We start from the raw sequence: 13,239 nt of genomic DNA, 5'->3' as shown, positions 1-13,239 counted from the left end.
GTGCTTCTGCAATAATCCCAGTGTCTGGTATTACCATGCATGTAGAGAACAACTGCACAGATCACACACACCGGATGCTTCCTGCAAATGCCACATTCACTGTGACAATAATCAGATTTCTGCAAGAAAATATTTACCTCAGGTTGACTTTCAGCAAGTCTTCTTCTGCCTCGGGGTGTCAGTGGGATGCTGTCATCCATCTACAAGCTTCTGCAAACGCCTAGGACAGATACCGTTTTAGTTGAATTAAAAAGGTCACCCAAGAGCAGCACAAGAGCACAACCAGCTCAATCACATGTGCTATTTGCCAATCTTGTTCCTGTGTGTTGTTCTCAAATCTGAGTGTCTCTGGATTCTGATTGGGCCATCACAGTCCTCACTATGCCCTTGGTACTCAGACATATGTTCAGCTTTGCTTAAATTTGACTTCTTGTTGTGTTATGCAACTGAGCTTTACTCAGTGTTATCTTTTGATTGACTCCTCCACTATTCTCCTCCCAACATACTTATCTGAGGCCAATGACAGCCAGCAAATACCTACTAGAACTCTTGTCTTTGGCAGTGCATCCTGGCAGTCAGTGTTTTAGGCAGTTTGAGAAGTGGGTGTCACATTAGATCACTCTCAAATCTTGACTCACTCATATAATCCCTCCTGCAAATTCTAGGCCATGGATTTTAATAGAGTTTCCAAAGTAGGTGTGAGGGCCGCTGGCTGTGCTAATTTAGTTCCTTATTGATTTATCTTGTCTCCTTTCATGGCAGCAAACTGAAAATGCTTCCTTTGCTTCACTCGGTGTTTGCTCCCTGTGTGACAAGTCTCTAGCATTGATGGAATGTGTTAGTGAAAGGTGCCTTCATGTCTGTTTTCAGTATCGCAGAGACAGAGCCATCATCTACTGACAGTCCCACTTTTGGAGAGCAGCCTCATTCAACCTCTACTTACTCACTCAGAGAGGAAAGCTGGGCCCCGTAACATGAAGGCTCCGCTCCATAGTAAAAGACACAAACCAATCTCAAGAGATGAAATAAACCTGCCTTTAGGATCGCAGGTAAAACTAAACAACTGACCCATCACAGCCTTTTACATCTCCTGTAGCAGAGGCTAAAGGGGTTACAGCCCCAGATTTCTTTCTCTGAAGTCAGTTGCTGCAGGCTCCTCGTGGTCAGCAGCAAAATGCACCCTCCAGTGGGTCTCCTGCTGCACAGCTCAGTCCCTTACGGATTCTACTTTGAAGTTCTAAATAGAATTTTACCTTCAGTTAGAAGTGGCTCTTGTTTTGTCTCCAGCTGAGCTCCTCTTTCTACAACTGCAACAGATGTGTTATGTGAAGTTAATGCAGTTTTAGAGGGCTGAAAGGAGAGCCTGGCACTCAGGCTCACCCTGAGCCACCACCTTTCTCCAAGGCTTTGATCAAAACCTCCCAGGTAACACTCCTGGTTAGCTGGTGGCAAGTCCTTATGCATTTATTCCCTGCAGACCTCTGTGCCAGCTGGAGGCAACTCTGGGACAGTGCAAAAGGAAGCAGTGGTACTTGGGAAAGTGTGTGCTTGGCAGCCAAGGGGGCCATGCAGAAGCTGAGGAGTTCACACTGGGACCCTGTGCCCAGCCACCGCTTCAAGTGACAGAGCTCGACTAGCAGGAATATGTGGCCAGAAGCTGGGAGGCAGATGGAAGAACAGGATCTCCCTCTTCCAGGAGCAGCAAACTATAGTATGGTTCAAACCACATCAAGAAATCACACTTGAGTTGCTGTTCTCAGGAGTCATTTAGGCACTAACCACCAAACCTGCTCAGGGGTGGAGAGGAAACCAGGTGTCGAACTTGCTCTCAGTACTGGAAGCAAAGAAGTGGAAGTCCATGGCATAGGAATGCGATTCAGGAAAACTGACAGTTAGAAGCAGTAAAAGCCTCTAACATGCACGTTTAAAGAGGTCTTGATCTAGTGCTAGTGCTCTGTCTCACACGAGAAAGGCCTGTGTCCCATGTGCTTGTAGTTCTCACTCATGACTTGGGTACTAGTCTCATACTTCTTGCAAATACTGCAGGAAGTATTCCCGCTACAGAAGGGGACATTTAGATACAGCCTACAAGGATCCTACATTTTCTCTTTCGGTTATAATTACGTATCACATTAGTGTTGTTTTTAATGACCAAAACTAACAAGTTAATCTTTATAGCCACACATTTGGAAATAAAGACTCTGTTATAAATGCCTTTTGCAGCGCTGCCTCCCCTGCCTCCATCACTGGGAATCCCAACATGTGCCCCTGAAACAGATACACCAGGACTGGCATTTGCCAGACTCAAATCCACAAACTTCTGGTCGTGCCAGTTTGTGAATTACAGACCTGACGTCTGCAAATGACTGGTTTCCAAAGTGAGGGCAGCCGTCGTTTCAAAGGCTGAGAAATAAATCCATCATAAATCAGCATATGTGGATTTTATGTATAAAGATCTAATTGGATTTTGTTCTGTAATTTCAATATGCACCATACACACACAGTGTGCATTTTTTCTTTCTCTTTTGGCCATAAATACAAGCGATATAAAATTCTCTTCCTCCATAGTGTGCCTGGGGTTTGTGCTGGTGCAGTAACATCTCCGCCTTTTGTAGTTTGTTACAGTGTGCTATAGTTTTCATTGTATGCTACAGTCTGGTTTGGAGATCATCCAACCAAGTGTTCTGCTGCCTTTTAAAAAACAACATGAAATACTGCATTTTTCATAACGTGTCTAAAGCCATGCAGAAATCCAAGCACGGAAAATAAACACAGCACTGCCAACAGCCAGCACTTAGCAGTCCTGTCCTAGGCCACAAAATCATGCGCTTGCCTTACAAATCTGGAGATTTCAAAGAAACGTAATTTTGGGTTTCCTCTATTTGCCCTTCTTCCTTTGAAACCTTTCTGCCTGTTTTCAAGCTGCTCTGTACAATCACTAAAGTTGTCAATTTACCTTCAGCTTTAGGGAACACTGAAACTCTCACGTAATTACAGGATAGGAGGAGCCAAAGCTTTGAAAAACATCTGTAACAGAATTTGTGGTAAAATTGCAAAAGCTGGTGCTGCTGCAGGCTGAAATCCACTACCTGGCATAGGGCTGACACATCCTCATCCCTATTAACCCTCAGAGAAATAAGCAGGAACTTATGTGAACACGTGCAGCAGTTGCTTGTCTCTACTTCCCTTTGAAAATGCCAACTTTTCAGCTCACTACTTGACAGGCTTTCTGCTACTAAACCGAATTGCATCCCCAGGCTGAAAAGAGTATTTCAAAATAACATCAAGTGTTTGCTTCAACCTAAAACATGATTTCCTTTAGCAGCTTTGGATGTGTTTGATTTTCCACGAAGCACTGAAAACCAGGAGTTATTGAACAGTCCAAAGCAGCACTGCTCCCCCCCAGCTTTTCTGCACAATTCTTACTCTGAAAGGTGCTGTTCTCACTGCTCTATGGTGCTTCAAGTCTCATCCTGCAGATCCATTTGCTGGTTCAGCTCTCATGGACAAACATCACTTGCATAAAGGAAAGGCAATGGCCTGATGTCAGTGAGTGCTCAACTAAGCCACACTGCATGGCTGGGACTCACCAAGGGGTCGGAGCTGCACAAGGCGATTTTGTGCTGCTGTGGGTTTATATACAAGAATCACATGGAGTTACCACACCTCTACAGGAGACTTCTTGCTTATTGTGTTTGTTAAAGGGTAGAAAGAGGCAACATACCCTCTGCAGCAGCACAGGACTGGCTCCTGCAGGGACGGCAGCTTGTGAAGGCCTGGGCTGGATTCCCATCCACCATCTCTGCCCAAATCCTTAAAGCTCATGGGATGGGCTTGCGTATGCAATGCTCGGGCTTCCCTGGTAAAACAAAAGCATTTCACTGTAGTCAATAAGACAGACAAACAAGCATTAAATGATGGATCATGTCTTGTTCAGCCCAACCTCAGGCAGGACTTAAAGTAACAACTCCTGGTGCCAAGTACCTCTCCTCGGCTCTGCCCAAGATACCTACAGTCAGTTCTCACAGCACCAGGAGAAACACTACATGTGCAAAGCACATTGCTCACCACGCCAGGCAAGTCTGGTTTCAGTTTTCTGAGACACTTGTGAATTCATTTTAACACCAAATTTTCAGCACAAAATCCTTTTTGCCTTCTCTCTTTCATGATTTACCAGGGATAGGAAATGCACTCTGGTACATCTCACTCTCTCATTACTTCCAGGGCCAACACAAAGGAAAGGGATGGGGAGATCCAAACCTGCAGTCCTTCCACCCTTTGGTGCTGGGCTTTGGAAAGGCTTTCGGAAGAGGAAGGGAAGGCAGGTCTGTACATTTATCCAAATTCACACAAAAGGGCCAGCTCTGAACTCATTTCAGGCCTGTCTATCCCTTTCACTTAAGTATGTTGCTGTTGTTGATTTTCCTGCTGTGCACAGGGATGCAGCCAAGGGTGCACCTTCACATGGCCTGTCTTGTCCATCACGGCACTCACACACCAGCACGTGTGTATCATACATGTACGAAGGCACGTGTCAAATGCTCAAGACCCAGTCATGCACACAGGGAGCCCTTCCTCACACAGGCAGCCCTGCAGCACATGCAGGAGCACCTGGCTCCAAGCACAGATCCATTTTCAGATGACTTGTTAGGAAGTACATTAATTAAAGGGCATCTTTCACTGCAGCAGTTGTTGCCAGTAGACAAACTGTGTGCAGCAGAGATATGCTTTCAGTGTTGACATGTATGGGTAGCATCGCTTCAGCAGTGATAGGAAGGTGTTGATGGGACAAAGCCCACCCTTCCAGTAACTCCATCTCTGTAATCATAGCAAGCTGTGAGCCAGCCAGGCATTAGTTTTCCCTGTTCCACAGTCCCAGCATTAACAATAAGCAAGTAACTAAAGACCACAGTGGGACTGCAAAGACCTCACTGTATGCTGGGTGCTGTTCATAAAGTAAAAGGCATACCTTATGTGCAAGCTAACCAGCAAAAAGCAGTTGGAGGAAGAGATGCGGGGTCAGATCCATCTTAGATGCCCATTTCCTACTGACAAATCACCTGGATTTCCTTCAGATGCATATTCACTGTGAACTCAGGGCCTCAATGCCTTTGTGGAGTGGCTCATGCTAACCCGAGATCACACAGCGGGGTGCAACACAGCAGGGAAACACAGGTCTGCTCCCTCACCCTCTACATCAGATAGATTACACTGAGCTGCAGAGGCTCCCCTTGGCGAGGCAGAGGTTGAGGTGGAGAGCTGCAGCAGGTAGCGGCACAGCTCCCACATCCCACACGGCTGTCACAAGGGACCCGGCTGGTCCTGCAGGGCACTGTGCCCTGTTCCCATCCGCAGACAAAGGCATTTTGCTCCAGGGGAATGAAAAAATAGAAGAAAAAAATCAACTGGATTTCAGTTGTTCCCTAAATACCCCCTTCCATCTCATCAGGTCACGCTGTGAGTCAGTTTGACACATAAAAGGGCCATTTCGCAAAGCAATGTTATGTGCCATACAGATGTCATCAATCACACAAAGCAAATAACCAGCTCCAACAACTACTTGGTTCCAGCAAGGGCAAATGTCACCCCTGTGCCAGCGGTGAGCTCAGAGCCTTCCCACTCACATGGGGCAGGGTCTTCAAAGGGATCATAGGATCCTATGAGAGATGGGCCTGGTGTACATCATCCCAATGCCACATCCCCAGACAGCAGGTGTCCTAAGCAGGAATGATTTCTGCCCGGAAAACCACACTAAATTCTGCCACAGTTTCAGACCAAAGCAGCTCTGATGTCCATGGCGAGGTTGCAAAGCTCCAGAAGCTGTCCCAATATTTACCTGTGCTCACAGGGCACTCCTGAAGTCATGACATTAACTTGTACGTGGTGCCTAAAGAGCCTCAGAAGCCTGTGGGTCTGTCGGCATAGTCTGAGCTCTCCTGCTAGAGCACGTAAGTGGGAAACAGACTGGGGCCAATATGAAGAACTGTTCTGGAATGTCTTGCTGAAATAGCCCCTGAACTCTATGAAGATTGTGTAAGCAGCACGGTAAACAGTTTCCTATGAGGCTTTAACCCACAGCTTGCAAGGGCAAACCCACAATTCAGACAGACTGCAAAACCAGGGAAACAGCAACACAAAGTGCCACAGACCCCCGAAGGGGAGAAATTCTTCATCCTGTGTCTGGGCAAACGCTGAAGGCACACGGAGTGGCAGAGGCTTCTGCAGCCTCTTCTGCAAGGTTTCCCACCAGGTTCCCCAGCGGCAGGAGGTCAGTTCTCCATGAGAGCCTGTCCTGCTGGGATGGGGCTGGGGACAGCCTCTGGATCTGCCCTGGGGACAGGCAGGGAGGTGCCTTCCACATCCAGGCTTGTTTCTAGAAGCCCCTCTTGAGCTGCTGGGGACATGTCCAGGGGGTGTCTCAGGCCAGGATCAGGGTGGGCAAGACACAAACCTCCAAAGTATTTCCAGCCCCACACCAGCCAGCACTCGCCTTCCTCTCCCAATATGTGAGAGGTTCAGCTTGTATCCTCATAACCTCTGCTCTAAACAAAGTGGCAAAACCATTAAGTAAGACAAAAGCAAGTCTAAAAATCTGGATGGTGAAAGAGCCCATGTGTGGAGAAAACACAGGATGCACCCAATAGGGCAGGGAGCAGAAACTGCAGTTAAAATCATGCTTGGGACAGCACGGACTGGCCTGATCCGCAGCAACACATTCAAACTCCTCTGTCACAAGAGCTCATTCTCTGCAGGCACCATACAGCAGTATGTGCAGTAAGACATCAAGCAGTACCCAGTGTGAGGGTGGCAGGGGTAAACCCTCTCCCGGGAGGAGCCAGATGCTCCAGAAGCACTTAGCCGTGGTAGAAATAGAGCCATGGCACTCTCCGCAAAGAGCTCTCTTGCTAATTGAGCAAGCAAAGGCTTTTCTGGAAGAAAAACAAACAGATCTGCAGACAGGCTAAAACAATAAAGGGAAATTTAAAAGGCTGAACAAAGAGACTGGAAAGTCAGTGGAGGAATTGAACTCTCAGAAGCAGCAGCCTGTAAGCAGACAGCAGAGGCTGTGCAGCCTCCAGGCTCCTGGCCAGCTGATTTCACCTGCCTGGTGCTGAGGAAAGAGGAGCAGCAAGAGGCTGCAGGACTTAAGATGTTTCAACAGCAATAAATGATCAAAGCCTGAATCTGCGTCTAGGATTCAAAGACAGAAGTGTTGAAGCTCTGCACTCTCCTTGGGGAGGAGCCAAACGCCACGGAAAGCTGAAGCTGTTGGGGTCTGAGCTGAAGAGAAGCACAAAGTGGACCTCGGACAAGAGGTGACTATGAAGGCACCAGGGAGCACAGGAGGGAGCTTGAGCCCCTGCCTGTCCCCACCTTTGGGAACAGGAAAGGTTACATAGCTTCATCATAAGTCTTTCCAAAGAGAAGGATGCAGACTTTATTCTTCCTATGGTCCAACCATCCCAACCAGCTTTAATCCCACAAGCTACAGGGTGGGGATGTAAAATCGTGATCTTCTAAGATCTGGCTATTTCACCATGAGCTGACAGGCAGTGATGGGAACACTGAAGGCAGCTCCTGGGCAGGGAAGGTGCCAGTGCTCTGCTATGCACGGATACTCAAACTTTCAGAATGCAGAAATTAGTCACCAAGAATATAACAGAGCAAATCACATTTCTTCAGATGAGACCTGTTACACGTTGGCCATTGTCTCCAACACAAACCACAAGCCTTTGACAGATATTTAAGGAGGAATACACTGAGAGCCTCAGCTTCAAGGAAAATTAAGATGTGCCTAAAGCCATTTACACTGCCTAAGTTTAAGCAAGATGCGTGAGTGTAAGGGTGTGCTTCTATCCCTGCGTTTCCTTTAATGTCGAAGAAGAGACAGGCTCCTTTTAACATTCACAGATACAAGCCTCAAACGCATCATTATGGGAGCTGCTCTCCCCCGGCTGTGGAGGAGCTGCAGAGAGATGGATGGGTGCCTGGCAGCCTCGTGGAGCAGAGCAGAGCAAGCAGCCCCAACCTTGCCTGCTTCTGGAGGCAACTACTTAATGCAGGAACCCACCTAGGTCCCGGTCTAACTGCTAAATTAGATGTTAATTACTCCCTTGATGTTCTGCTCTTCCCGATGCCGCAGTGAGAACTGCTGCCTGTTGCATTACTGCGGTGCTGCTCGAAGCCGCTTCTGTCGAGGGAGGGGTTTGGGGTGATTAACACAGACGGTCTCTTTTCACACACCATGGGCCAGATCTGTGTGGTAAAATCCGGAGCCATACCTTTGAAATGCCACGTTTCATAGGCACGACTGAAAACCCATGGCTTATTTCAACAGGGTTATTCTGGATTTACAGCAGTGAAACTAAATGGAAAGTTAGAATTTGCCTATGCTTGAGAATTAAGTAGGAGTAATACAGGGTGGGAATTTAAAGCACGATAGTTATTACTGAATTGCTCCTCAGAGCACAGCTGAATTAGAACCAAGATACCCTTCGTTCTGGAACAAAACAGTAGGATTTAGAAATAGGTACTCCACAGTAGTATCTTCTTGTTATTTCGTAACACTGGAATAACGAGTATAGCAGTGAAGGTTTAGCAAGACGGACACTTATGCTTTCACTTCTGGGCATCAGAGAAGCCACCCTCCACCTTATTTCTTTCCAAAGCCAGTTGCCCCTCCTGAGCAGAGTTTCTGTCCACCAGCACAGTGTGAAACCCGACAGGCCTCACCTGCACCACTTCTTGCGGCATTCGATCTTCTTGCTGAACTGATTTATTTAAAATGGAAAAAAAAGAAAAAAAATCACCCAGAGAAGAAACCCAGGCACTTGTAGGAAGGAGTATGGCAATGTTTTCCATACGTGCTTTCCCTGTGAGTCAGGGTCCATCCTGTGCACTGACACGTCCTGCAGGCTTGCATGAACTTGTGGGGCAAAGCTGTAGGTGCGCACAGCCCAGTCCCATGGAAGACACTGAGAGAATCTGGCAAGGAAACTGAGTCCCAGGAGCTGCAGCTAGGACACAGCTTCCCAATAAGTTGTTTCGCAGGGTATCAGCATGCTGCTCACACCAGGAAACCTGCACTGTGCTAGAAAGCAGCTCCTTGGTGTTGGACTGGGGACACTGTGGAGCAGCTCTGATGTGTCTGCAGAGGCTGCAGTTGTAATAACCATCATCAACACTGCCCTATGGATCTCACAAGGCTCCTGCTGAGACTGGGAAACACAGGGTTGTTGAAGCCTGAGCAGTAATTCAAACTCAGGTTGTGTGTTCAAAGCAGAGTGGCTGCTCCTACCTGGACACATTTATTCTGGACTAAAATGTGACTTGATAACTATCCACTTTATCTCTTTGAGTAGTTTAGTTGCACTGGCTTTAAAAGCTAATTAGGCTAACGTAGGACAACACAATCTATTCTGCAATGAGTTATGCAGGAGTACAGATGATGAAATGAGTCCATCCCTAACATTAAACCCAGAAAAGCACACATTGAATTGCATATATTAATAACCAGCATGTATCATTTCAGTGCTCAGAAGACCAAATGGCCCTGCTGATTAGGACAACCTGGGTGATTATCTGTCAGCAAGATTTCCACCCCCAAAATACCATTATCTAATCTGAAAGCTAGGCAGCTATTTTTCAGTGGCTTGGACTGTGATTTATAACATGATGTATCAGCCCAAACCTCTTGAACGATCTTAATTAAACTCTGAGGGTGAAAAATTAATCACTGCACTTATTTTGTTATGCATGACCAGTAAAAAAATTACTTCGAATTTACATAATGTCTAACTGAAAATTATTTAATAGTCACATTGAGACTCGGATTATTATTTATTTAACTTGTCCTTTTATCATCGGGGAGGAAACGGGCAATGTTTTGGCAACAAGTTTCAGTACGAAGAAAAGCAATGGACTATGTTGGTGTATTTCTGCCTTTTCCCACAGGTGGGCAGGCTCCAGACCTGGTGCACTGTGAGAATGCCGAATGTCTGCTCCTCCCCCCAAAAATAGCTCTTTATCAGCACTCCAAAAATACTTTTAACAGTGATATATAATAATATACACTTCATGCTAATAACTAATCTCTGAGCAGGCCCTGTGTGGAAACGACTGCTCTGGGTGCTGAGCAGGATTATATGCATGTTTCTCAAGCAGGCAAGAGAACATGATGGGACAGGAGCTCCCCTGCAGGTGCTCCCAAAGAGCTCAGTCCTGTGCACTTTGCATCACCACCACGTGCACAGGACCAGCTTTACCATCCCCATCCACTCCCTTTGGGATGTCTCTGACACTTGTCCCTGCAAGGACTCAATCCTGCACAGGGCTGCTGGGATGAAGCCTTTTCTACCCTTCAAGGCACCTGAGTGATAAACCAAGATTTGAAGCAGCAGGTTGGTGTCAGCCAAGCCCCTACCCTGCTGCTCGGGTGAAATAACCCCTCTCCACTGTGTGTTGTCTTGACTTCTCCCTGAGGGAAATTTATCTGGGACATGCTTATGGACCTTTGTGTCCCCCTCGACCCACTGCAACATCTGACTGACGAAACGGGCTGTTCCTCTGAGCAGCTGAATGAACTCCTCCCTCAGGTCCTATCAGCACCTAAGAGCAATCAGGGAGAGACACAGCCATGTAACATCTCCTCAGAAACCTCCCCCAGTCTTTTCCCCATGCCCCATCTCCAGCTTTTTCCCAAGACACACCCTGGAGGCCTCTGCCAAGTGCAGGCTCTGTGCTGGGGCTGGCAGGATGCACGAGGCGGGGGCCCATAAATCACCGTGCGGGACGTGCACGGCACTTGCTGAGAACAAAGAGGAGCATATTGACAGGTCTGTTCACAGTATCAATACATCAACCCAGAAGAGATCCCCCAAGGTAAAGACAACAACCTGCTTTATCGAGTTATCACCTTAATGAGCCAAGATTGCGAAGAAAAGATAATCGTGTGGGTTTGTGCCTTGGTACAGAACCAGATAAAACAGAGTATGGACTGGCACGATCTCTCAGAACACAGCAGACTGTTTATAGTGATTTTCCTTAAGAACAGCAACAAGAAATGTTGAAATTGAGAAAGCATCCCAAAAATCAGCCTCATAAAGGAAGCCAAAGAGCGCCTGGTAAACTATCACCTGACACATTGGATTTGAAAGCTAATGTGGAAAACTATATTACACCATGAGAGTCCTTACTACTAGTTTCATCATCTGCAGAGATCAGGCTGGATGCTCCTTCCTACCCCCACTGGAATGCTTTCCAACCACACGCCCATGGTCTAGCACTGCTCCTTTCTACTGGCACTGCACCATGGAGCTGCAGTGGTGGACTCGGCTGCTCTGAGCAACACAGACACAGACTAAAGGCACTCCCAGCCCACAAGAACTTGAGGACGTGCTTTAAAGAGCATGAAGGTTTTACCATCACTTGCATTTAATGGTGATTCTCAATAATAATAATAATGCTCGTAACTACTTACACCAGTTGGGAAACTGGTGCTTTTGTAACTGCTGTGCAGGCTCAAGCCTATACTCAGTTCTTCTCTCTTGGTTCAAATACTACATTGACAGGGCAAAAAATAGTCCTCCGTGCTTCTGCTGCAGGTTTTTCAAACAGCTGTCTCAACACTTTATTATAAAAGGGCAATTTTTACTTCATTACATAATAGAAACCTTTTGTTAATTGAAACCTAGATTTTCATTAATTCAAACCATTCAACCACCACCTTGACAACAGCTGGTGAAATGGGCAGTGTGCTCACAAAGTGGAGTCAAGGTAAAACGTGCCATTGCAGGATTTCTGAAGGAAAACAGGCTTTCTGCTTCCCTCTTAGACAGGACAATGATTCTTTCTGAGAAGAAACAAACAGTATTTAACCTGGAGCTCTTCTTTACAGAAGTGGGGGAAATGATCCCATCTCTCAGATCCTCTCAGATAAGGAAACTGAGGCAGAGCTCAATGAACAGAAGAGGTCAGAGATCACACACAGGGACAGGGCTTGAGGATTCCAGATTTTCTGGCTATCTACTACATTACCCACAGGATTAGGACACTGAGGAAGTACATTTAGAAGTACTCCTTTCTGGTCTGTAAGTCACCACGGTGACAGCATGCACAGGGGCTGTGTCCTCACTCCTGCCAACCTCCCTGCACTGCAGCACAGGGGGCATTTCCAAGTAGAATGGTAAGTGGGAAGGTAACTCCAAAAAGTAAATCCCTTCATTTAGCCCTAAAAGCTAAGCCCCCACCTCATAACACACTATGTGCCTAGCCAAAATGCTACTGGACTCAAAGAGCAAGCTAAAGATCTGGAGTCTAAGGCTCTGCTGGACCTGGTGTTAGTCAGCCCAGTATGTATTTATACATCAGTCTTCAGAGAAGAGCAATGCTCGGTTGTCCTCTGTGTCTGTGTGCCTGGAGAGAGGTTTCCAGTTACACACATTTATTTGCAGGGTGACACTAACAGATCTGATTTCTTGAGAGAGAGAACCAAGCCCAGGACTCGCTGGCAAGGAGCAGAAATGTCAGTATGACAAGCTGATCCCTTACTATACCATAACTTAATACATCCTGTGCGTGTTTGGGAGGATGTTTTTGATGAACTAGCAACCCGAATTAGCAAGGAATTTGTAGCATGTGCTTGGTCTTCTCATACATCAGGTATCAGGATTCACCTTGAACGGGAAGATCATTCCCTAAGCATTACTCCATTTGCTCTAGCATTGCAATTTATGACTCCAAGGTGCTTGGAGGGATGACTGGAGAGGTGGGAATGTCCACAATTATTCAGGGAAAGCAGATGCTATCGGACAAGACTGCATCATCAGCTCCTAGATCACACAGTTCTCTTCTGAAGAGGACAGCAGAAACAGCTGCCAGCACTGCCTGTCCAGATAAAAAATGGACAGGAACATCCTATTCTCCAAACTGCAGAAGGCAGTTTTGGAGTGATCTGGGGAGCTGCCTGATCCCAGACAGTTAACTGTGTCCTTTTGTAAATCCCTGCAAGTGTAGGGAGCAAAGTTGGGGGATTGTTTGCTTCCAGCAAAGCAAAGGACTCTGCAAGGACAAGTTAAACACTGCAATGGTGGAATTAAACAATGCAATGATGGACTTAAAACGTTGCAGTGGTGGAGCACAGAGGGATGAGTGACTGATGTGTTGGCAGTTTATAGCTCAAACTGCAAAGGATGACAGGTTTAGGCTGACAGCTTTGTTATCAAACTGTAGTCAGATCCT

The 13,239-nt window shown here is 46.7% G+C and overlaps 1 protein-coding gene across 3 annotated transcripts in view; it reads right to left on the bottom strand.

The window, feature by feature from the left end:
* Window positions 1-13,239, bottom strand: part of COPRS (coordinator of PRMT5 and differentiation stimulator) — a 168,149-nt gene that overhangs the window by 36,427 nt on the left and 118,483 nt on the right. Inside the window, exon 4 of one of the 3 annotated variants that reach the window (XR_009729045.1) lies at window positions 3,725-3,859. Coding sequence is in view for 2 of the 3 variants with exons in the window: in XM_061377341.1 (XP_061233325.1) it covers window positions 3,822-3,859 (38 nt within the window). In the remaining variant the exon portion in view is untranslated. Of the gene's footprint in view, window positions 1-3,551; window positions 3,860-10,480; window positions 10,609-13,239 lie in introns of those variants that run through there. The other 2 variants (XM_061377341.1, XM_061377342.1) reach the window with 2 other exon arrangements.

The sequence above is a fragment of the Neopsephotus bourkii genome, unplaced genomic scaffold, assembly GCF_033783945.1.
Source record: "Neopsephotus bourkii isolate Nb327-2 ecotype Australia unplaced genomic scaffold, CSIRO-AGI_Nbou_v1 NB_1749, whole genome shotgun sequence".
NCBI lineage: Eukaryota > Metazoa > Chordata > Aves > Psittaciformes > Psittacidae > Neopsephotus > Neopsephotus bourkii.
The sequence above is the reverse complement of the archived record's forward strand: the minus strand, read 5'-3'. Positions and strand labels throughout refer to the sequence as shown.